Source organism: Mustelus asterias, chromosome 20, assembly GCF_964213995.1.
Source record: "Mustelus asterias chromosome 20, sMusAst1.hap1.1, whole genome shotgun sequence".
NCBI classification, from domain to species: Eukaryota; Metazoa; Chordata; class Chondrichthyes; order Carcharhiniformes; family Triakidae; genus Mustelus; species Mustelus asterias.
This window is the reverse complement of record NC_135820.1, coordinates 35,908,971-35,931,169: the sequence shown is the minus strand read 5'-3', so window position 1 is coordinate 35,931,169 and position 22,199 is coordinate 35,908,971. Positions and strand designations below refer to the sequence as shown.

Genomic DNA, 22,199 nt, shown 5'->3' with positions numbered 1-22,199 from the left:
GTGTCGTGAGACTACTTACTGTGCCTGCCCCAGTCCAACGCCAGGATGACCCTTTGTTCAAGCTGAAGGCAAAGTATAGAGAATAGTAAGTTAATAAGTGAAGTTGGAGTAAAGAAGAAAGTAATGACATCTAAATCAGGGTTACTGTTAGTACAAAGTACAGTAAATAAGATTGGGAGCCACAGACGCAGATTGCATTATGGAAATATAATGTTATGTTGATAACAGAGACCTGGCTCAAGGAAGGGAAAGATTGGGTGTTAAATATTCCTGGGTATAAGGTGTTCAGAGAAGATAGGAAAAGGAAGGAAAGGGGGATGAGTGACAGTATTGGCTGAGTGAATTGCACGCCCAGATCCCCCTGCATGTTAACGTTCCTAAAGGTTCTGCCATTTACAGTATAATTCACACCCAAATTGTACCACCTCATATTTGCCTGAATTAAACTCCATCTGCTATTTCTGTGCCCAAGTCTCCAATCTATATCCTGTTGTATCCTCTGACAATCCCCGGCACCATCACCAACTCCACCAATCTTTGTGCCTTGCAAATTTACTAATCAGACCACCCACATTTTCCTCCAGCTCATTTATATATACTACAAACAGCAGAAGTCTCAGCACTGATGCCTGCGGAACACTACTAGTGTAGAACACTAGCTACATTCTGAAAAACACCCTTCCACTGCTACTCTCTGTCTTCCATGACCAAATAAGAAGTCTCACAACACCAGGTTAAAGTCCAACAGGTTTATTTGGTAGCAAAAGCCACTAGTTTTCATAGCGCTGCTCCTTCATCAGGCGAGTGGGATTTCAGTTCACAAACAGGGCATATAAAGACACAAACTCAATTTACAAAATAATGGTCGGAATGAGTCTTTACAGGTAATCAAGTCTTAAAGGTACAGGCAATGTGAGTGGAGAGAGGGTAACCCTCTCCTGTCCCTCAGTATCATTGCCAAAAGCTTCCCCTCTACTGATGTCAGGCTCACCGGCCTACAATTTCCTGGATTATCCCTGCTTCCTTTCTTAAACAAGGGAACAACATTGGCTATTTTCCAGTTCTCTGGAACCTCGCCTGTGGGTCAAAGAGGATGTGAAGATATCTGATAAAAGCCCCAGCTATTTCTCCCCTTGCCTCCCACAGTAACCTGGGATTGATCCTATCTGGCCCCGGGGACTTGTCTACCTCAATGCAATTTAGGATACCCAACACTTCCTCCTTTGATATATTGACATTCTCCAGAGCGTTCACACACCTATCCCTGACCTCAACAGCTGTCATGTCCTTTTCCTTGGTGAATACCGATACAAAGTATTCATTAAGGAACTCACCCACTTCCTGTGGCTCCACTTCCCTTCATTGTCCTTGAGTGGGCCTACTCTTTCTCTTGCTCCTAATATATGCATAAAAAGTCTTGGGGTTCTCCCTGACTCTACTTGCTAAAGACATTTTATGGCCCCTTTTAGCCCTCCTCAAGTTCCTTCCTACTTTCACTATACTCCTCCATGAGGATAAACATTTTCTTACAGGTGTTTAGGTCTGGAATGCACTGCCTAGAAATGCTGTGGAGGTAGGTTCATAGAACATTACAGCGCAGTACAGGCCCTTCGGCCCTCGATGTTGCGCCGACCAGTGAAACCAATCTAAAGCCCATCTAACCTGCACCATTCCAATATCCATATGTTTATCCAATGACCATTTAAATGCCCTTAATGTTGGCGAGTCCACTACTGCAGCAGGCAGGGCATTCCACGCCCTTACCACTCTCTGAGTGAAGAACATACCTCTGACATCTGTCCTATATCTATCACCCCTCAATTTAAAGCTATGTCCCCTCGTGCTAGCTATCACCATCCGAGAAAAAAGGCTCTCTCTATCTAATCCTCTGATCATCTTGTATGCCTCCATTAAGTCACCTCTTAACCTTCTTCTCTCTAACGAAAACAACCTCAAGTCCCTCAGCCTTTCCTCATAAGACCTTCCCACCATACCAGGCAACATCCTGGTAAATCTCCTCTGCACCCTTTCCAATGCTTCCACATCCTTCCTATAATGCAGCGACCAGAACTGTACGCAATACTCCAAGTGCGGCCGCACCAGAGTTTTGTACAGCTGCAACATGACCTCCTGGCTCCGAAACTCAATCCCTCTACCAATAAAAGCTAACACTCCGTATGCCTTCTTAACAACCCTATCAACCTGGGTGCCAACTTTCAGGGATCTATGCACATGGACGCAGAGATCTCTCTGCTCATCCACACTACCAAGTATCTTACCATTAGCCCAGTACTCTGTAATCCTGTTACTCCTTCCAAAGTGAATCACCTCACACTTTTCCGCATTAAACTCCATTTGCCACCTCTCAGCCCAGCTCTGCAGCTTATTTATGTCCCTCTGTAACCTGCAACAACCTTCCGCACTGTCCACAACTCCACCGACTTTAGTGTCATCCGCAAATTTACTAACCCATCCTTCTACGCCCTCATCCGGGTCATTTATAAAAATGACAAACAGCAGTGGCCCCAAAACAGATCCTTGCGGTACACCACTGGTAACTGAACTCCAGGATGAACATTTCCCATCAACCACCGCCCTCTGTCTTCTTACAAACCTGATCCAAACCGCTAAATCACCCTCAATCCCATGCGTCCGTATTTTCTGCAATAGCTTACCGTGGGGAACCTTATGAAACGCTTTACTGAAATCCATATACACCACATCAACTGCTTTACCCTCATCCACCTCTTTGGTCACCTTCTCAAAGAACTCAATAAGGTTTGTGAGGCACGACCTACCCTTCACAAAACCGTGTTGACTATCCCTAATCAAATTATTCCTTTCTAGATGATTATAAATCCTATCTCTTATAATCCTTTCCAAAACTTTGCCCACAACAGAAGTAAGGCTCACTGGTCTATAATTACCAGGGTTGTCTCTAATCCCCTTCTTGAACAAGGGGGCAACATATGCTATCCTCCAGTCTTCTGGCACTATTCCTGTAGACAATGACGACATAAAGATCAAAGCCAAAGGCTCTGCCATCTCCTCCCTAGCCTCCCAGAGAATCCTAGGATAAATCCCATCTGGCCCAGGGGACTTATCTATTTTCACACTTTCCAGAATTGCTAACACCTCCTCCTTATTAACCTCAATCCCGTCTACTCCAATAGCCTGTATCTCAGTATTCTCCTCGACAACATTGTCTTTTTCCTGCATGAATACTGACAAAAAATATTCATTTAGCGCCTCTCCCAGCTCTTCAGACTCCACGCACAACTTCCCACTACTGTTCTTGACTGGCCCTAATCTTACCCTAGTCATTCTTTTATTCCTGACATACCTATAGAAAGCTTTAGGGTTTTCCTTGATCCTACCTGCCAAAGACTTCTCATGTCCCCTCCTGGCTCTTCTTAACTCTCTCTTTAGGTCCTTCCTAGCTAACTTGTAACTCTCAAGCACCCTAACTGAGCCTTCACGTCTCATCTTTACATAAGTCTCCTTATAACCCGGATAAGTGTGTAGTGATCCATTTTGGCAGATCCAATGGGATGAAGCAGCAGTATAATATGAAGGGTACCATTCTTAGCAGTGTAGAGGATCAGAAGGACCTTGGGGTCCGGGTCCATAGGACTCTTAAATCGGCCTCGCAGGTGGAGGATGCGGTCAAGAAGGCGTACGGCGTACTAGCCTTCATTAATCGAGGGATTGAGTTTAGGAGTCGGGAGATAATGCTGCAGCTTTATAGGACCCTGGTTAGATCCCACTTGGAGTACTGCGCGCAGTTCTGGTCACCTCATTACAGGAAAGATGTTGAAGCCATTGAAAGGGTGCAGAGGAGATTTACAAGGATGTTGCCTGGATTGGGGGGCATGCCTTATGAGGATAGGTTGAGGGAGCTTGGTCTCTTCTCCCTGGAGAGACGAAGGATGAGAGGTGACCTGATAGAGGTTTACAAGATGTTGAGAGGTCTGGGGGTAGACTCTCAGAGGCTATTTCCAAGGGCTGAAATGGTTGCTACGAGAGGACACAGGTTTAAGGTGCTGGGGGGTAGGTACAGAGGAGATGTCAGGGGTAAGTTTTTCACTCAGAGGGTGGTGGGTGAGTGGAATCGGCTGACGTCGGTGGTGGTGGAGGCAAACTCGTTGGGGTCTTTTAAGAGACTTCTGGATGAGTACATGGGATTTAATGGGATTGAGGGCTATAGATAGGCCTAGAGGTAGGGATATGATCAGCGCAACTTGTGGGCCGAAGGGCCTGTTTGTGCTGTGGCTTTCTATGTTCTATGTTCCTTCTTCCTCTTCACAAGAGATTCAACTTCTTTAGTAAACCACGGTTCCCTCACTCGACCTCTTCCTCCCTGCCTGACAGGTACATACTTATCAAGGACGCGCAGTAACTGTTCCTTGAACAAGCTCCACATTTCAATTGTGCCCACCCCCTGCAGTTTCCTTCCCCAACCTATGCATCCTAAATCTCGCCTGATCGCATCATAATTTCCTTTCCCCAAGCTATAACTCTTGCCCTTCGGTATATACCTATCCCTTTCCATCGCTAAAGTTCAATCGAGGCATTCAAGGGGCATTAGATGATTACTTGAATAGAAATGTACAGGGGTACGGGAAAAGGGGCAGGGGAATGGCACTAAGTAAGGATGCCTATTTGGATAGCCGAAACAGACACAATAGGCCAAATGGCCTCCTTCTGCACCCTAACAATTCTGTGATGAGAGAGCATGCCACAACAGCCCAGAAAACTACTTCTGCCTTAAATTTAGTTTAAAAATTAACGGCACAGAAGAGAATGATGTACGCACCGCTAGCTTTTTCTCTTTCTCCCCGAGAATCTCCTTCTGACTATTGATATATTCAGTCAGCATTCGTGCCAGCTGCCTCCGGTCATCCAACTCTGCTGCAAGCCGCCCATTGTACTCTGCTAACAGCAAACAAGCCTCATCCACAATTTTCGATAGCCTTTCAGCAGCTGCTTTATCTACATGAAAGAAACAGAAGAAACTAGTTAAAGTAAATGGAAAGGAGGATAAAGCAATGGTATTTAGATGCAGTAACAGTGCAGGGACCAACTGCACCATTCAGCCCCAGTGATCAATAATTGTACAGAAAACTCTCTACCTGCTATGTTTTCCAAGAGTGAAACATCTTGCACTTCTTGAGGCAATGATGCAATCTTCTGTCGAACAGTTGCATCTCCTGATGCTGCATTTTCTAAGTCTTGCAAAGCTTTAATCAAATTTTCAGTCTTTAAGAAGAAAATAAATTACATCAAGATTATGTACTTTCATCAGTCTAAATGAAAACATGGCAGACTGTACAGGCTACTAATTCAAGAAAATAGACAAATGTTTAATATGGAAGGCTGAATGAAGCAATCATACGATATTAATTTGATATTTTGTGAACACGTTGCCTACAATGAGCTGTCCAAACAATGAAGGATTCAAGCTTTTATACAAGCAAGGAGATTCTGGGGAAGAAAGGAAAAAAACTAGTGGTATGTACATCCTACTAGTTTAGATGTGCAACTGTGATGGGCAGATTGGCCTTCTGTTCTCTAACAATTCTATTCTATGACAAAAAGGAACAAACTCCAATCATGACAAAGTGTGACTAATATTATTTTAGCATCAGACACACAGAATCCTACATTCCTAGTGGTTTGATGGCTTCCATGAAAGTACATACCAACAGTGGACCTGTGCCAGTGTCTATAGGAGAATAATTGACTCTGTAATCATCATCTTCTTCATCTTCAACAACAGGATAGCTACGTTTTGGTGCTCGCTTCTCTTCAGCTATGAAAATAAACATTTATGGTTTACATATTGTGATGCTTAACACTGCAGGCATAATCAAAACATGCATCTCTAGCAAAATAAGATGGATTGAGAGGGTGCACCAAAAGATATAAAGAAGTGCAGAATTAAACCTGTTCTTGGAGAAGAAGTTTTTACTTCCCATGATAAATGACAAATAAAACACTCCGGTTACAGCTCTAACTCCATCTGCTGTGGGAGTATTTGCAGCTTTTTTTTCCCCCAATTAGCTTATGTAAAACAGATCAAAAATTACTGGTGAAAATATGTAGACTACTGTTAACTATAGAAAACAATGGCATCAGAGGCAGAAAACAATGCTAGAGTGCAATCAAGATTGAACAATTCCAAGCATATAAACTTAAATTGTAATTTACAATAAGGGAACAGAGAAATCTGTCAATACTGAAAATGCTGGTTTCATTCTAAAGGCACTAAAATGGTGTGGAAATAAGTCTCATTCTATTCACCGCTTTCAAGTCACAAAATTAAAATTCAATTAGTGGTGACGCAAGAAGAAAAGACACGCGAATGCGTAATTTAATAACTAGGTACCAAAGTTGCTTTTTAATGCCTTTTGAGGCGAAGGTGATCATGTTCATCATCTGGGGTGTTTGGAAGGGTTCTGGTTCTGGTGGGTGCTCAGGCTGGTTTATGTGCAAAACGTTCTATTGCAAGCAAGACAAGAGGTCGTAAACAACTGAGCTTTCAGTGAGTTGCTGGCTTGGGATTTCCTCTCTGCCTTTGACATGTGCTTGCTTTGGAGGTCGCAACTTTTCATACTTGGTTGTCAGGTGCAACGATCCTGGGCAAGTCGCTCCTAGGACTCGAACTCCAATATCAAATCTCCTAAATGAAGCCTTCAGAGTGTCCTTGCAGCACTTTGACCACGACAGCATGCCCCAGACTCAAGTTCTCCATTAAAGATTTGCTTTGGTAAGCAAGTGTCAAGCATTCTGGCTACAAGACCAGCCCAACTCAGTTGTGACTGTCTCAATATGGTGTGGCTGCTTGGCTTGTCAGCTCAGGTGAGTAGCTTAGCATCTAATATTTTTTATTGCCATCTGATCTTCAGAAGCTTCTAAAGATAGTTCAGGTAAAAGTGGTTCAACTTCTTGGCATGATGCTGGTACAGAGTCAGTGTAGGGCAGAGTGGACAGGACTATCATTATAGACTTTGTTTGAATGGCAGACTTACTCTTTTTCAGACTGATGTTCAAAGTCTGCTGAAGGCTACTCTTGCTTTGGCAATTCGTGCATTCTGGTCATGAATATAGGCGGCTCGAGAGTGTGCTGCCAAGACATCCAGTGCTGAGGGGTTCTGGTCATGGACTGAAACGTTAGGAACATGATAGGCCTTTCTTGGGGCAAGGTTGTACATTGCATCAGAATTTTCATGCTGAACATAAGGTTAAGCATTGGAGAACAAGTCCAGGCCACAGTGCATGGCCGGCTCTGAACTGGCAGCTAGTGCATGGTTATCAATAAACAGGAAATTGTGAAATATATCCTTGGAGACCTTGTTCTTTGCCTCGAATCTCTCAGATTCAGCAGCTTCGCATCCGTACATTATCTGATTCCCAATGCTAGGATCACCATCATGGAAAGCATGAGAGCGCATGGAAGAGAACAACATGCTGAAGAGGATTGCCGCTCACACTTAGCCCTGTTTTAACTCAAATAGTGATTGGGAATGGGTCAGAACACTCAACGTGCGCATGCTGCCATAGAAGTGTGAAACCATCATGATGAATTCCTCAGGCCAATCAAATTCTCTATTACCTTCCAAATGATTGCGTCAAAGCACTTGGTCAAATGTGGTGTAGACGTCCATGGTCTGTTCTTGGCATTTATCCTGGAACAAACTGCAAATACCATAATCAGTGGTTCCTCTATTTTTTTCGAAACCACACTGATTCTCCAGCAGCAGATCCTGGTCAAAATGTTGTACTAAACTGTTTAGAAAAATTCTAAAGATTTTGCTGGCAATTGAAGGAGTGAGACGCCTCTATGATTGTCACACGATTGGCAAGTTCCTTTCAACTTATCCAGGTGGACAATGGAGGAATGTGTGTTCTGGCGGATTGGTTCTTCGATGAAAGAGTTCAGTGAGCTGTTTCAGGCATCGTCCTCAAGCCTTGTCGACTTCAGCTTAGTATCAGCAGCTCTTGGGGCTTTGCCATTGAACAGGAACATGGTTGCACACTTTGTTTCAGAGTTTTGGAGGATCATCAGTGGAGCAGTTGATGGCAACCTGTGAATTGCCACTTTGTTGCTGGATGAAGGCTTTCTTGACTTTGGGCATGAGGAGCGTTGGCCTGTTGGCACCAAAGATTGGTACCAGTAGATTGGAGACAGTAGACATATTTCAGAGATTCATAGAACCTCTTTCAAACTAAAGTTTGTCTGCTTTCTGATTCAACCAAGTGCCTTGCATTTCTCCGAGCTTGCAATATTCAGTATTGTAATAATTAGTTCAGCAGCCAGCGCTGCACGTGACAGTTGTTACATATACACCCTGCCTACCCCTCTGCCTATTTCAAGTAAGAAAAAGTCTACAAGCACATTCTAGCTTATATTATTCATTCCAAACAGAATGAACATTTGAAAAACACATGAAACATTATTTTAATTAGAAAGACTTTTCTCCACCAAGTGATTTTCAGCACAGACATGATGGACTGAATGACCTTTTCCTGCACTATCACATGCCATAAAATAAGTACAGGAAAGGAACAATGGAGAAAGCACAAAAATACAATTGCTTCTTCCTTCATTTTGAAGCACCCCTCTCATGCTTGGGAAAACTATTTGATTCTTTTTTTTAAATCTAAGCAACTGCATTACTCTTATATGCAAATGCATTTCAATTTATGTTCACAGGAACAGATGTACTCCATTCAGTCCCTCAAGCCTGCTTTTGTGTCTAATTAGATCATGGCTGAGCTATACAACTCCATTTGTTTGTCTGTTTCTTTCATTTCATGAGCTATAACTTCGTTTACAAGTCTGCTCTGTGGCACTGTATCAAGTGTCTTTTGGAAGTCCATGTACACCAAATCAACAGCATTATTCTCTACACTGTCACCACCTCACAAAAAACTCCAGCAAGTTATTCAAACATGACCTTCCTTTAAGAAATCCATGCTGGCTTTCCTTAATTAATCCACTTTTGTCCATACAACTCTTAAATTTTATCCCAAATTATAGTTTCTTTAAGTTTCCACTTCGCTGAAGTTAAACTGACTGGCCTGTCATTGCTGGACTTATCCTTTTATGAATAAGGGAGTAATGTTTGCAATTCTACAGTTCTCTGGGACCACCCGAGTCTTAGGAAGACAGTAAAATTATGGCCAGTGCTTCGGCAATTTCCACACTCACTTCCCTTGTGATCCTTAGATGCATCCAGTTCTGGTATCAACTTCAATTACAAGTAACCTATTCAATACTGCCTCCCTTTCAATTTTAAACCCATCTCGCATCGGAATTACCTCATCATTTACCGTGACTTGGATAGCATAATCTTCCTTTGTAAAGACATATGCAAAGCATTCATTTAGTACCTCAGCTATGTCCTCTGTTTCCATGTGTAAATCCCTTTTTTGGTCTCGATTAGGCCCTACTTCTCCTTTTGCCACCTTTTAATATTTATATGTCTGTAGAATACTTTGGGATTTCCTTTTATGCTGGCTGCCAGTCGCTTTTCATGCTCCTTTTTTGATTCTCCTATTTGCTGTTTCACTTCTTCTCCGAAGTGCTCATTCAGCTTGGTTTTAAATTGTATTTTCTACTTGATACTTGTCCAAAGCACACTTTTATATCTCTCTTTGTCATCCAGGGAGCTCTGGATTTGTTTGCCCTACCTATTCAAGGGAATATACCTTGACTATGCTCGGATTACCTCTTCTCCAGAGGTAGCCCAATGATTAACTACCATTTTGCCTGCCAACCTTTGACTGCAATTAATTAGGCCTAGATTCGTTTGTAACCCATTAAGTTGACTTTCACCCAGTTAGATTTTCTTCTTCTAGACTGTTCTTTGTCCTCTTCCATAGTCAGCCTAAAATTTATGACACAATAGACACTGTCCTCTGTATGTTCTTCTACTGACACTTGATCTACTATTATGGGCCAATGCGTCACACATTTGTTGTGGAATGCATGGTACACAGGGATCTGGGTCTCCTGGTACTTAATCACAAATACAGGTACAGCAAGCGATTGGGAAGGCAAATGGAGTGTTGGCCTTCATTGCAAAGGGGTTGGAGCATAAAAATAGGGAAGTATTGCTCCACCTGTACAGGGGTTGGGAGGGCCACATCTGGAGCATTGTATGCTGTTCTGGTCTCCTTTCTTAAAAGGAGGGATATAAGAAGCTGTTCAGAGAAAGTTCATGAGGCTGAACCCTGGGATCATTACAAACAGGTGAAGAGTGAACTGGGCTCCCCTCTATTCAACCTCCTTGGTTAGTCACAAATGTTTTGAATTTATTTTTCACGAGGATATGCCTTTCCCAAATCAGAAAGTACTTAACTATTTAAGCTCTGAGCAAGAAGGAACCAATCAAATAAGGTTTTCTTGAGTCCAAGAAAGAGCAAATTTATTAAACACTAAACCTGAAAAAAAATAAAAACATGACATCATAATTCGGCTTTCATGCAGTCATTTAGGCCCACACACTATCGGAAATTAGAGGAATTAAGAGTCGAATTAAGAAAAAAGGTAAAATAACATACGGTTAAGTGTCCATTGAATGTCCATGAGGCATAGATTCTAAAATGCTGCATCCATTTTAGGTCAGTCAGCTTCAGACATGGTCAGATGTAGATTTTAGATCTGTTTGCTGGTTGATTACTGGCAGAACTGGCTTCTCAAACTGGGCAATATATGCAATTTTGGAGAACAGCCTTCAGCCTGTTTCCTCTGCTGAAAACTTTCTTGGCACCGCCTGTGCCACTTACAATCTCCAGTGGATGAACAGCCTTGCCTTGAAATACTTCACCCATAATGTATTTCCAAGAGCTTGTGGGTGTGTCTGTCTGAGGTAGCCATTGCTTCAATATCTAGTACTTTGAATTTTTAATGTCTCTTCCATAGACAGTCACGAGTTTCAATGGGTTTCTGACTTACGGGAAATGTCTTGCTCATTACACTTCCCTGAAGGTGATTTGTTTCTCACCTTGGCCTTGCATTTTTAGGCAGTTTGCTCCAACTCAGTTCAAATTGCAAAATTCCCAGTCAGGTGAAAGCTAAAAATCATATTTTCAAAAATAACGGGGCCTAGCCTTGTGATAGGATGAAGGGATTGCACTATGAGGAAAGGTTGAGAATATATTCAAATTTAGAAAAATGAGAGGTAATCTCATTGAAACATAAGATTCTGAGGGGACTCAACAGGGTGCGGTCTGGGTGCATGCTTTCCCCTTGTGGGGGGAGACTAGAACCTAGGGTACAATTTAAAAATAAGTAGGCTCTCATTTAAAATCGAGGTGAGGAAGATTTTCTTTCCCCTCAGGTCATTAGATCTTTGGAATTCTCTCCCAAGAATAGTAGAAGCAGGTTCATTGAACATATTCAAGACTCAGTTAGTCCGATATTTAATCTATAAGGGAGCAAGATTATGGGGTAGGAGTGGGCCTGGGTGTGTGCTGGCCAGAAAGTAGGGTTGATGCCACATATAGATCACCCATGATCTTGAATGGTCAAGCAGACTTGAGGGGCTGAATGAACTACTCATGTTATTTCTTATGATATCCCGTGTTAGTGTTACCCAACCAAAATCTATAAATCCATCTTAAAATTTTCAGTTTACCCCCAACCATTTCCATAGAAAACATATTGCCTGAATTCACTTCTATGTAGTCCAGCTATAATTTTAAGATTACACTCTATTGTTCTGGGCACCCCATCACAAGAAATAGCTTCTCTGTATCTATTCTATTAAATCCCTTTGTCCATTTACATTATTTGTAAAGATTTCTCCTCAACCTTCTAAACATAAGGGAAGACGTGCTGATAATTAAATCCCTTAAGACCTGTTATAATCCTAGTGAATCTCCACTGTATCCACTTATGATCAATGTATCTTTCCTGTGGTGTGGTGTCCAAAAGTGAATGCAATACTTCAAATAGTGCCTCAGAAAGGTCTTGTACAACTAAAGTGCCCCACTTCCTCACATTTGCATTCCAAACCTTAAGCGAATGCCATGGAAATATTTCAAAGAATTATTTATTTCTGCAACAAAAGGTTCACTCTTTGAATGTCAGTTTTTTTATTCTTCCATGGGGTGAGCATCGCCAGCAAGGCCATTTGCTCATCCCTAATTGCCCTTGAGAAGGTGATGGTGAGCCGTCTTCTTGAGCCGACTTCTTGAGTCCTTGTGTAAGTACACCCACAGTGCTGCTTTGAAGGGAGTTCCAGGATTTTGACCTAGTGACAGTGAAGGAACAGCGATATAGTGTTACAAATTATTTTAAGATGGTTTTAGGATTATAAATTTGGTTTATATCATTCGGGTTGGATGACTGATTTTAAATGTGGGATGTAGATGAAAGAAAGTTTTGTCTGGAGGAGTTACCAGATAGGTCTGGAGTTAGATTAAAACAGAACTCTTGGGCAGCACAGTAGCACAGTGGTTAGCACTGCTGCTTCACAGCTCCAGGGACCTGGGTTCGAATCCCGGCTTGGGTCACTGTCTGTGTGGAGTTTGCACATTCTCCCTGTGTCTGCGTGGGTTTCCTCCGGGTGCTCCGGTTTCCTCCCACAGTCCAAAGATGTGCGGGCTAGGTTGATTGGCCATTCTAAATTGCCCCTTAGTGTCCCAGGATGCAGAGGTTAGAGGGGTTAGTGGGTAAATATGTAGGGATATGTGGATAGGGCCTGGGTGGGATTGTGGTTGGTGCAGACTCGATGGGCCGAATGGCCTCTTTCTGCACTATAGGATTCTATGATTGTGTTGCTGGGATGGTGACGTGAAATTCACACCTAGGATTATAGCAGTCTCTGTGGGCTTTCTGTAGAAGTCAAGGAAGAGGATTTGAAGTTAAGATGCAAGCCTAGTGGGTGTGGAGGGCAGGGAATTCAATTGTTGATGTAATTTTCCAGGATCAAAGAAAGATTTAATGGCAAAGGAGGACTCTAAAAGAATCCATATATTTTCAGACCAAAGAACGGGTTTAAAGTTAAAGATAATTAATTTATATTTCTATTGGGAGCAGGCCATCTGTCACATTGTTATGGAGATTGCTGTGGGGTTAGGAAGTGTTTTGACTTTGGCAGATTTCTGCTGTATTTGGCAGTTTGGGAGTCAGTCCAGGTTTGAAGCAGTTGAAGAAGGCATAGAGGGGGATCTGCCGGCAGTCAGAACAAGGAGCAAAGGCCATTAGGAATCAGGGATATTTTTAATTTGAAGTCACTAAGGATGAGTGAGGCCCAAGCTCAGGCTGGGAAAATTCAAATTTGTGAGGTGTTGAAGAAGGGCTGAAGAATTTGCCTAATCAGATGCTATTGGGAGAATCTCCAAGAAACATTGCACCTTGGAAGATAACTGGGACAAGGGAAAAAAAACACATTAAATCCTTTGGAGCTGAGAGGCACATTAGTTTTCAAATCTCTTGGAACCAAACCAATGTAAAAGGTTGAAATTCCAAGTAAAAAAGAGAGCATTCCGCTCTTTAATATAAGGGCTTATTAAGTTAATAGCACTTTTTCCTTTTCTTCCGTCAGTAAAATGTTTTCCCATTTAAAAAGTGTAATATTGCCGTGTGGTCTTTTCTGTTAATAACTGGTAATTTTAAGTTTCTTTAGTTAGTGGCCCATACAGCGATCATAGCAATAGTTCCAAAGTCAGCATGTGGCTTGGAAGGGAATTTGCACGTGGTGATGTTTCCATGCGTCTGCTGCCTGTCCTTCTGAGGGAGGACCATTAAAATCTCGAGGGAGACCATTAAAATTTTTTAAATAAACCCAAAAATCCCAAGGTTATGCCACAAGATGACATATTTTAAACAAAAATGCTTTACTGTACATGAATTAAACAATGCAAGTACTACTAATTTAACATTTTTAATGCTTATTTACTTATGCCAGACAATATGTTCTGTTTTTAATTCCACCGAAGAATTCCCCTATACTTTCAAGGATCCCTTCACTTTTCCTGAGACCAAGCCATAATTCTCACAAATTCACTGAATCAAAGTTCAACATTCCTCAGTTCCCTGTTTGGCACTCTGATAAAGAACACACACTGCAAGGATTCTACGTCTAATCTCTTCTACTAGCTTTCCAGGTAGATCTGACAACTTAAATTTGTCATGAATTCAGACTTTTCATTGCAAGCATGGGACTGTTTCCATGCAAACTATTCTCATTGCAAAGTGGCACATTTGGGGTGCTCCAGGTAGTGATTCAAATCAATCATCCACAATTTCCAAGCCCGTCCTTTGACATGAAATGTAAATGGATAATTTAAATCCTTTAAAATTACCTGAGTAATTTGCGTCTCGAGCAGGGCTGAACGAACTCCTACCTGACTTGATAGCTCAGTTTCTAAACTAAGAGCAGGTCACGTGTTGCTTATTATTTTTACACCTCTAACTCCTTTAAGTAAACACAGGTCAGCCTCTGAATGGCAATTATCTTAGGATTTTAACTAATTTCTCAAACACATGCCTTTTCCCCATTTAGGTTACATTTAAAAGTTTAATTCGTAAGACACGTGAATCATAAAATCAGACATTTTCACAACGTGGTACAGGCTGCAGATTTGGAAAGTGCTGTCGAAGGAGCTTGGTGAGTTGCTGCAGTGCATCTTGTATATGGGGGTACACACTGCTGAAAATGTGCAGTGGCACTGGAGGAAGTGAATGTTCAACATGGTGGATAGAGTGCCAATCAAATGGAGACTGTTTTATCTTATTCTGGATGGTGTTGAGCTGATGTTGCTGGAGCTGCACTCAACTAAGCACTCTTCTCTTGCTAGTAGATGGGCAGGCTATGGCGTGTCAGGAGGTGAGTTAGTTGTTGCAGAATTCCCAACCTCTGGCTTGCTCTTGTAGCCACAGTATCTATATGGTGTGGTTCAGCAGTGGTCATGCCACTGAACATCAACACAATGGTTAGCACTGCTGCCTCACAGTGCTAGGGACCAAGATTTGATTCCAACCTTGGGTGACTGAGTGAACTTTGCATGTTCTCCAGTGTCTGTGTGGATTTCCTCCGGGTGCTTCGGTTTCCTCCCATAGTCCAAAGATGTGCAGGTTAGATGGATTGGCCATGGTAAATGCACGGAGTTACGACGATAGGGCAGAGAGTTGGTGCAGACTTGATGGGCCGACAGGCCGAAGAGCCTCCTTTTGCACTGTAGGGATTCTATGATTAGATTCTCTCTTGTTGCAGATGGTCATTACCCAGCACTTGCCTGGCACAAATTTTACTTGCCAACAATCAGCCCAAGCCTAAATGTTGCTCAGGTCTTGCGACGTGCAGACACAGATTACTTCTGGATCCAATGAGTCACAAATATCACTGAAAACAGTGCAATTATCAGCAATCATTCCCACTTCTGACCTTCTGGTGAAGGGACATTCATTGATGAAGCAGCTGAATACATTTGGGCCTAGGACACTACTCTGATAAACTGCTGCAGTGATATCCAGGGGCTGAGATAATTGGCCCCCAAAAACCGCAATCATCTTACTTCATGCTGGGTATGACCCTAACCAACGAAGAGGTTTCCCAATTCTCACTGTGTTCAATTTTGCGCAGGTTCCTTGATGGTATATTTGGTTAAACACTGCTTTAATGTCAATGGTAGTCACTGTCACCTCCCCTCGAGTTCAGTTCTTTTCTCACATTTGAACCAAGGTTGTAATGGGTCAGGAGCCGAGTGAAGAAGGGAAAGGGTTAATGTATTTTGTACCCAAAGGGAAAGGGTTAATGTATTTTGTACCTAAAAGGTTGAACTTTGTACTTAGAATGTATCACCAACATAATCCTTCATTGTGTCTAATCTCTCCTTCTTTATACTGCTTCTGACATTAATACAAGTTATTTATTCTTTTATTTTCATAACGATAGACAGTCAGTGTGAATATTAATTGTAAGGTCTTATCTTTTTTACAAGTTTGTGTGTGGTTTGAGGAAAGAAAGCAATTACATGATGTGGAGTGCGATACGGCCGTTTGACAGGAACACCCACTGCTGGGACAGCTACAATTGCGCCGGTAACTTCAAAGGGGAAACCGCGGAAGAGCAGGAAGCCGGAGTTTACTTCGTGACCAGAAGCTGGACATTGTACTTTTGATTTATAACTGGTCTGGAATTTGCTTCGTGACCAGCAATTGTGAATTGTACTTTTGAGTTGTGACTAGTCTGGAGTTTGCTTCGTGACTAGTATTGGGAGCCATGCTGTATATATATCCCCACTTTTCTGTGTTCAGGGAGAACTTTGGCTTCCGCTTTCAGTGGTCAGGTTCTCCCGCAAGCTTGTGAGAATAAAGCCTTACTGTATTTTGACTCAGACTGGTCTCCGAGGTATTTTTTACCTACAACAATTGGTGCTGAAACCTGGGACTCTGTTTGCGGGCTCAGGTTGAATGGCCACAACCTGGGCACTGGAATAGAGTTCTGAACCTAATAGGGGGAGTCAAACTACAGTGGGGTGATCATATGTGATGAGAGAGTGTGAGAGTGAAAGACGTCTGAACTGAACATATACGGACAAGGAGGCATTTGTCTTTTATACTCAGCCTTAGACCGGACGTTAAGAGGGGAAATCACCCACGCTGTGGTCGGGATTTGGAGTGAGTGTAAAGACTGGAGAAAAAGGTGCCAGGGGTGTGATGTTCAGACCTGAGTGAGAGAGAGAGAGAGAGAGAGACTGTAAGTGATCACCGGAGTAAAAGCTGGCTTAATAATGTAAGCGGTGGTACGGAGGGATTTGATCGCCCCTGACAGGTATCACCGGACTCCGATAAGAGCAGCCTAGGAGTGGGAGAGTGAGAAGGGAGAATAGAAAACTCCAGGTGGTGAGTATAAACCTTATCTGTATTATGGCAGGATCACAAGGACAGTGGGGTCCCCTGGGCTCCCTGATAAATGAATATATGTCTGAGGGGGATAAACGTATTAAACAGATGAGAAAAGGGGGGTGGGATCTGTCTCACCTGCCAGACCAACAACGGAAATGGTTGGAAAAAGAAAAGAAAGACAGAACTAAGAAAATTGGAGTTCTCTTAGTTCACCAATTGACCGGATTAATTGAACAGGTCTCAGTCTCGGGTAAGAAATGGGCTGACACCAAAGCAAAAATCAAATTGTTGGAATCACGCATTAGAGAACTAGAAAAGAGAAACCAAAGTTTAGAGGACCCCGGCTGGGGATCCTTGCCTCCCTATAGGACGGCCATAAAACCCACAGCACCCGTAGGAGACTTCGACCCCAATGAGGAAGAGGTCTATGATCTTGCTCCCATAACTCGGGGCGGGACATTACAGGACCCCACTGCCCGATACCACCCCTTTACCCCAGGAGAAAGACAAGTTTTGGCTTCCCTAGGAAAGTTCCAGCCTCGGAGTTACAATAGCAAATTTTGGGCAGAACTGGACACCATTTGAGTTGGACACCAGTTACACTTGTGGGATATACACCAATTGGTACGGGCCGCTTGCCCACAGGATAAGTGGAGACTAATGGGTGACGAAGCGGGCCAGGCTAACGCCGCCAACCAAGCTCGGTCAGATTACGGAGGCGGAAGGTGGACGTACGCGACAGCGACAAACGCCGAGATCGAGGCAATGATTGGACCATTTACTCGGTTTAAGGCGGAAGTCCAACGAGTCTTGGTCAATGCACCAACCAACTGGTCCAGAATTACCAATACTAAATAACAAAGGGGTGAAAGAGCCTCCGAATTTGGGGAGCGACTCTAAGTTTAGAGTATATTAAGAATGTTTGGGAGTGCCCGACACTGCCCGAACAGATAGAGCCTTTTTACAAGCATTCAAAGATGGGCTGTCGCCAGCTCACCAAAAAATCCTTAAAATGGGAGTTCTCAGTACCCGGGGCTATGATGAGTCAGTAGAACGGGCATCTGGAATTAAAGACGGACCAGATGAAAAACCCTACCCACGAATAAAACAGGAAACTGTTAGTGCAAATGGTAGAGGAATTAAACCAAGGAATATATTTCACAATTGTGGAAAGCCAGGCCACTTTGTCAGAGATTGTAGGGCTCCGAAGAGGGGCAGAAGGAAGGGCCTTACCTGCCAATTTTGCAGTAAGGATGGCCACACGGAGGCCACTTGTTGGAGCAAACACGGACGACCTAGTCAGGCTTCCCCCGTCACCACGGAAGGGGTAAACTGACAAGGGGCAGCCCCCGCGAGTTTGGGTAAGGAGGAGGGTAGAATCTACGTGTCTGCACTAGTAGGGGGCCGACAAAGTGAAATGCTGGTGGACACGGGAGCCTCCATATCTATCACTGACCTACCTTTGCCCACCACTAATAAAATGATTTATGCAAGAGGAATTAACGGACAGAAGACCCCTGCCTACTTAAGTGAAATCACCCTAGTAGATATTAATAACCTGTATATCCCTATGTGATTTTATGTATGTAAAAATAATGAAGGAACTATTATGGGAATGACCTGATGAAGGAATACGAAGTTCTAATAGATTGTGGGAAGGGCGAATTGATTTGGCCCCGCCTCAACGGGAGAAGACAGGGTAGGAACCTACGGAAACCATTTAGGAATCGTCCATGCCGCATCTGCAATAGGACGCGACTGGCAGTTAGAAGATAATGGATTTGGCGCCATCTGCGCCTCTGTCCCAGGGGTCTGGGCAAAAACTAAACTAGATACCGGGCTAATTAAGATTGACCCCCATAATAGTGGAAGGTCCGGAACATAAATCTCACCGACAATATCCGATTAAGCCCGAAGCCAAGAAGACGGTTGAGGAAATTGTGAAGGGATTGGTGGAAAAAGGGATCCTGCGAGAGGCTACTAGTACCACTAACTCCCTGACTTGGCCGGTGTCCAAACCAGATGGGAGTTACCGATTAACCATTGATTATACCGCTTTAAATAAAGTAACTCCTAAAGGGAATTAGGGGTTATAGGGATCAGGCGGTTAAGTGGAACTGATCCACTTCAGATCAGCCATGATCTTATTGAATGGTGGGGCAGGCTCGAGGGGCTAGATGGCCTACTCCTGCTCCTATTTCTTATGTTCTTACATCTCATCGTGGCCAGCCCCTCCACTATCCTAAACGGATTGTCACCATCCCATGAGATTTTTACAGTATTAGACATTGCCGATGGGTTTTGGTCCATCCCGTTGGATTTTGATTCACAGGATAAATTTGCCTTCACAGTAGGTGATAAGCAGTATACATGGACTAGGCTCCCTCAGGGATTCCATAACAGCCCGGCCATATTTCACCGGGTAATGAGTAAGGTACTGGGGAACAAGTGGAGCTCCCGGAAGGGAGCACAATTTTACAGTATGTAGATGACATCTTGATAGCCTCTGAAACTAAAGTGGGACATCAGACAGCATTATACTCGGTCTTGAAGCACTTAGAAGATCGAGGATTAAAGGCAAATCCAAAAAAGGCCCAAATAGGAAAACTACAGGTATACTTGGGACATTTATTATCCAAAGGGACCAAGGAAATGCCCATAGACAGGAAAACGATGATGCACCAAATGCCAAAGCTAGTAACTGTCCGAGGGGTAAAAAAGGTTTTAGGATTGTTTAATTACAGCTGCAACTTCATACCAGAATATGCCAAATTAGTTGAGCCAATCCAAAGGCTACTAAAAGGGGGGAAACCCACTTTGGAAGCCGTGGAGTGGGGATTAGAACAGGAAGAGGCATATAGTAAATTAAAGGTAGGATTGTTGGCTCCGGGGCTTGGGTTACCAGATGCTAGTAAGGATTTCCATATCTATTGTAACAATGAAGGAGGGTTTTATTCGGCGGTAGTGACCCAAATCCATGGGGACAAACAGTGGCCGGTGGGTTATTATTCCACAGCGGAGGGCTCCGTAGTAACTGGGTTACCCAGATGTATAGCAGCACTGGATTGTGCAGCTTGGGCAGTACAAGTCAGTGAGCCCATTGTAATGACGGGAAATATAGTCTTGCACACCAAACATACCTTGGTGGAAATGTTAAACACAGGGAAATTACGGTCTGTCTCAAATACGAGAAGGGCGAAGTGGGAGGCAGTACTTCTTCCCCCCACTAAGTCCATCACCATCGTACGAGACATGAGAACCCCGCCAAAGGAATGTTGGATGAAGGGAAACCACACACGTGCAACAACGTAGATGAGGAGATAGAGGAAAACAGAATAAAGGATGTGCCCTTGGGGGCACTGGAGGAGACCCTGTTTGTGGATGGGTCACGGAAGTATGTAAATGGGTCACCGCGAACGGGATGGGCAGTGGTAAACGCGAACTTACAAGTGGTCCGAGCAGGAAGGATAGAGGAAGGTATGCCAGCACAAGTGGCCGAACTAGTAGCCCTGACCCAGGCTTTTACTGAGGCAGCAGGGAGAAGGGTCAACATTTACACCGACAGTAGATATGCATTTGGAATTGTGCATGACTATATGACCGTTTGGGGAAGAAGGGGATTTGTTCCAACGGGGGGCACTCCAGTTAAGCATGGACAGATAATCAAAGCCTTATTGGATGCCAGTGAGCTCCCATTGGAAGCCGCGGTATTGAAGGTAAAGGCACACCAAAAGGAACCAGATAAGCAAAGCCCTGAATGGTATATTTTTAAGGGAAACCAGGCGGCCGACAAAGCGGCACAATCAGGTTTAGAAACAGAAGTGCAAGCCGTGTCGGCTGTCTCAGTTGAAGCTGAACCCCCGAAAGATATCTCCCAGTTACATGCTGACACACCTGAAGAAGAGCACGCAAGGTGGAAAGCTCAAGGAGCTACGCCTGATGAAAAGGGTGTATGGAGACTACATGATAAGAGTTCTAGCGCCAGAATGTATCCAGCACACCCTGATGCAGTTACATCATGGACTGGCACATGTGGGAAGGGATGCCATGACGACCAGTATAGGGAAAGAGTGGTGGTGGAAAGGAATGTGATGGGACATTGCACGATATTGTCATCGATGTGTAACCTGTGCCCAGTATAACCCAGGGAGGCCTGTAAAAATTAGGATCGGGCACCAGCCTCACCCTAAGGGTCCCTGGGAACATCTACAAATTGACTTCACAGGACCACTTCCTCAGTCGCACGGGAGAACCTACTGCTTGGTGATAATTGACCAGTTCACCAGATGGGTAGAAGTGTTCCCGACTAAAAATTGTTCAGCCACTACTGTGGCAAGAATATTAGCTGAGGAAGTTATTCCAAGGTGGGGGGTACCGTTACAAATAGACTCTGATCAGGGTACTCACTTCACGGGGAGGGTAGTAAAAACCATTTGTCAACTGATGGGGATGAAACAGAAATTTCACATACCTTATCATCCTCAAAGTTCGGGAATGGTGGAGTGTATGAATAGAACACTCAAGACCTCCGTAGCTAAGGCCATGTAGGACTCAGGAAAAAAATGGACCGAGGTGTTACCCATTATATTAGTGAAACTCAGAGAGTCACTACTAATCGAACCACCGGGTTGACATCATATGAGCAAATGACCAGAAGGGCTATGCAACTGCCCGAGTCCATTATTACCGGTGGGGTGGATGTAGGCCCATTACGGGATAGAATTAGACGATATGTTTTAGAATTAAGCACCCAACTGAAGAATATGCGAAAAACAGTAAGGGAAACCCAAGTAGCGAAGGATGAGCAAAATGAACTAGAACAGACCCGAGGTACCCCCGGCGGGCAGCAAGGTTATCGTGAAGACGTTACCTGGGAAACCTGGGTTCACCCCCAAATGGAATGGCCCCTACGAGGTCATAATTAGTGGCGATACTTGTACCTGCGTAGATATGCAGGGCAGGGGCGTCTGGAAACATTGGATTCAATTAAAAGAATATACCGGTGCCAATTGCAAAAAATTATGTAATGTGCTCAATTCACAGATACGCAAGATGGTTGACCTCCAAGCAAGCTGAACGGGTTCACGGGAAGTTGCGCGCGGACGGTATAGCCTTTAAACCATTGTATAACGGTCGCGCGGGTTATTAGTTAAGTAATAGGATGATTTTCTTGCTGCTTCGCATGACCCTTGCCCTGCTAGTCACGGAGGGGAAGTATAGATGGAGTTGTGTAGATTTGGGGATAGAGCATCGCAAGCATCTCTGTAACGATGATTCTGTCTATTGTAACCTTCCGACACATGGAATAGGCCCCTGGGAGGTCTGCTGCTCGGGA

At 43.7% G+C, this 22,199-nt stretch overlaps 1 protein-coding gene across 2 annotated transcripts in view; it reads right to left on the bottom strand.

Moving 5' to 3' along the window:
• Positions 1 to 22,199, bottom strand: part of rprd1b (regulation of nuclear pre-mRNA domain containing 1B) — a 51,932-nt gene that overhangs the window by 9,895 nt on the left and 19,838 nt on the right. For both annotated transcript variants that reach the window (XM_078236410.1, XM_078236411.1), the window contains 3 exons: positions 5,703 to 5,812; positions 5,133 to 5,259; positions 4,817 to 4,992 (listed from right to left, as the gene is read on the bottom strand). In XM_078236410.1, the coding sequence (XP_078092536.1) occupies positions 4,817 to 4,992; positions 5,133 to 5,259; positions 5,703 to 5,812 (413 nt within the window). The remainder of the gene's footprint in view (positions 1 to 4,816; positions 4,993 to 5,132; positions 5,260 to 5,702; positions 5,813 to 22,199) is intronic.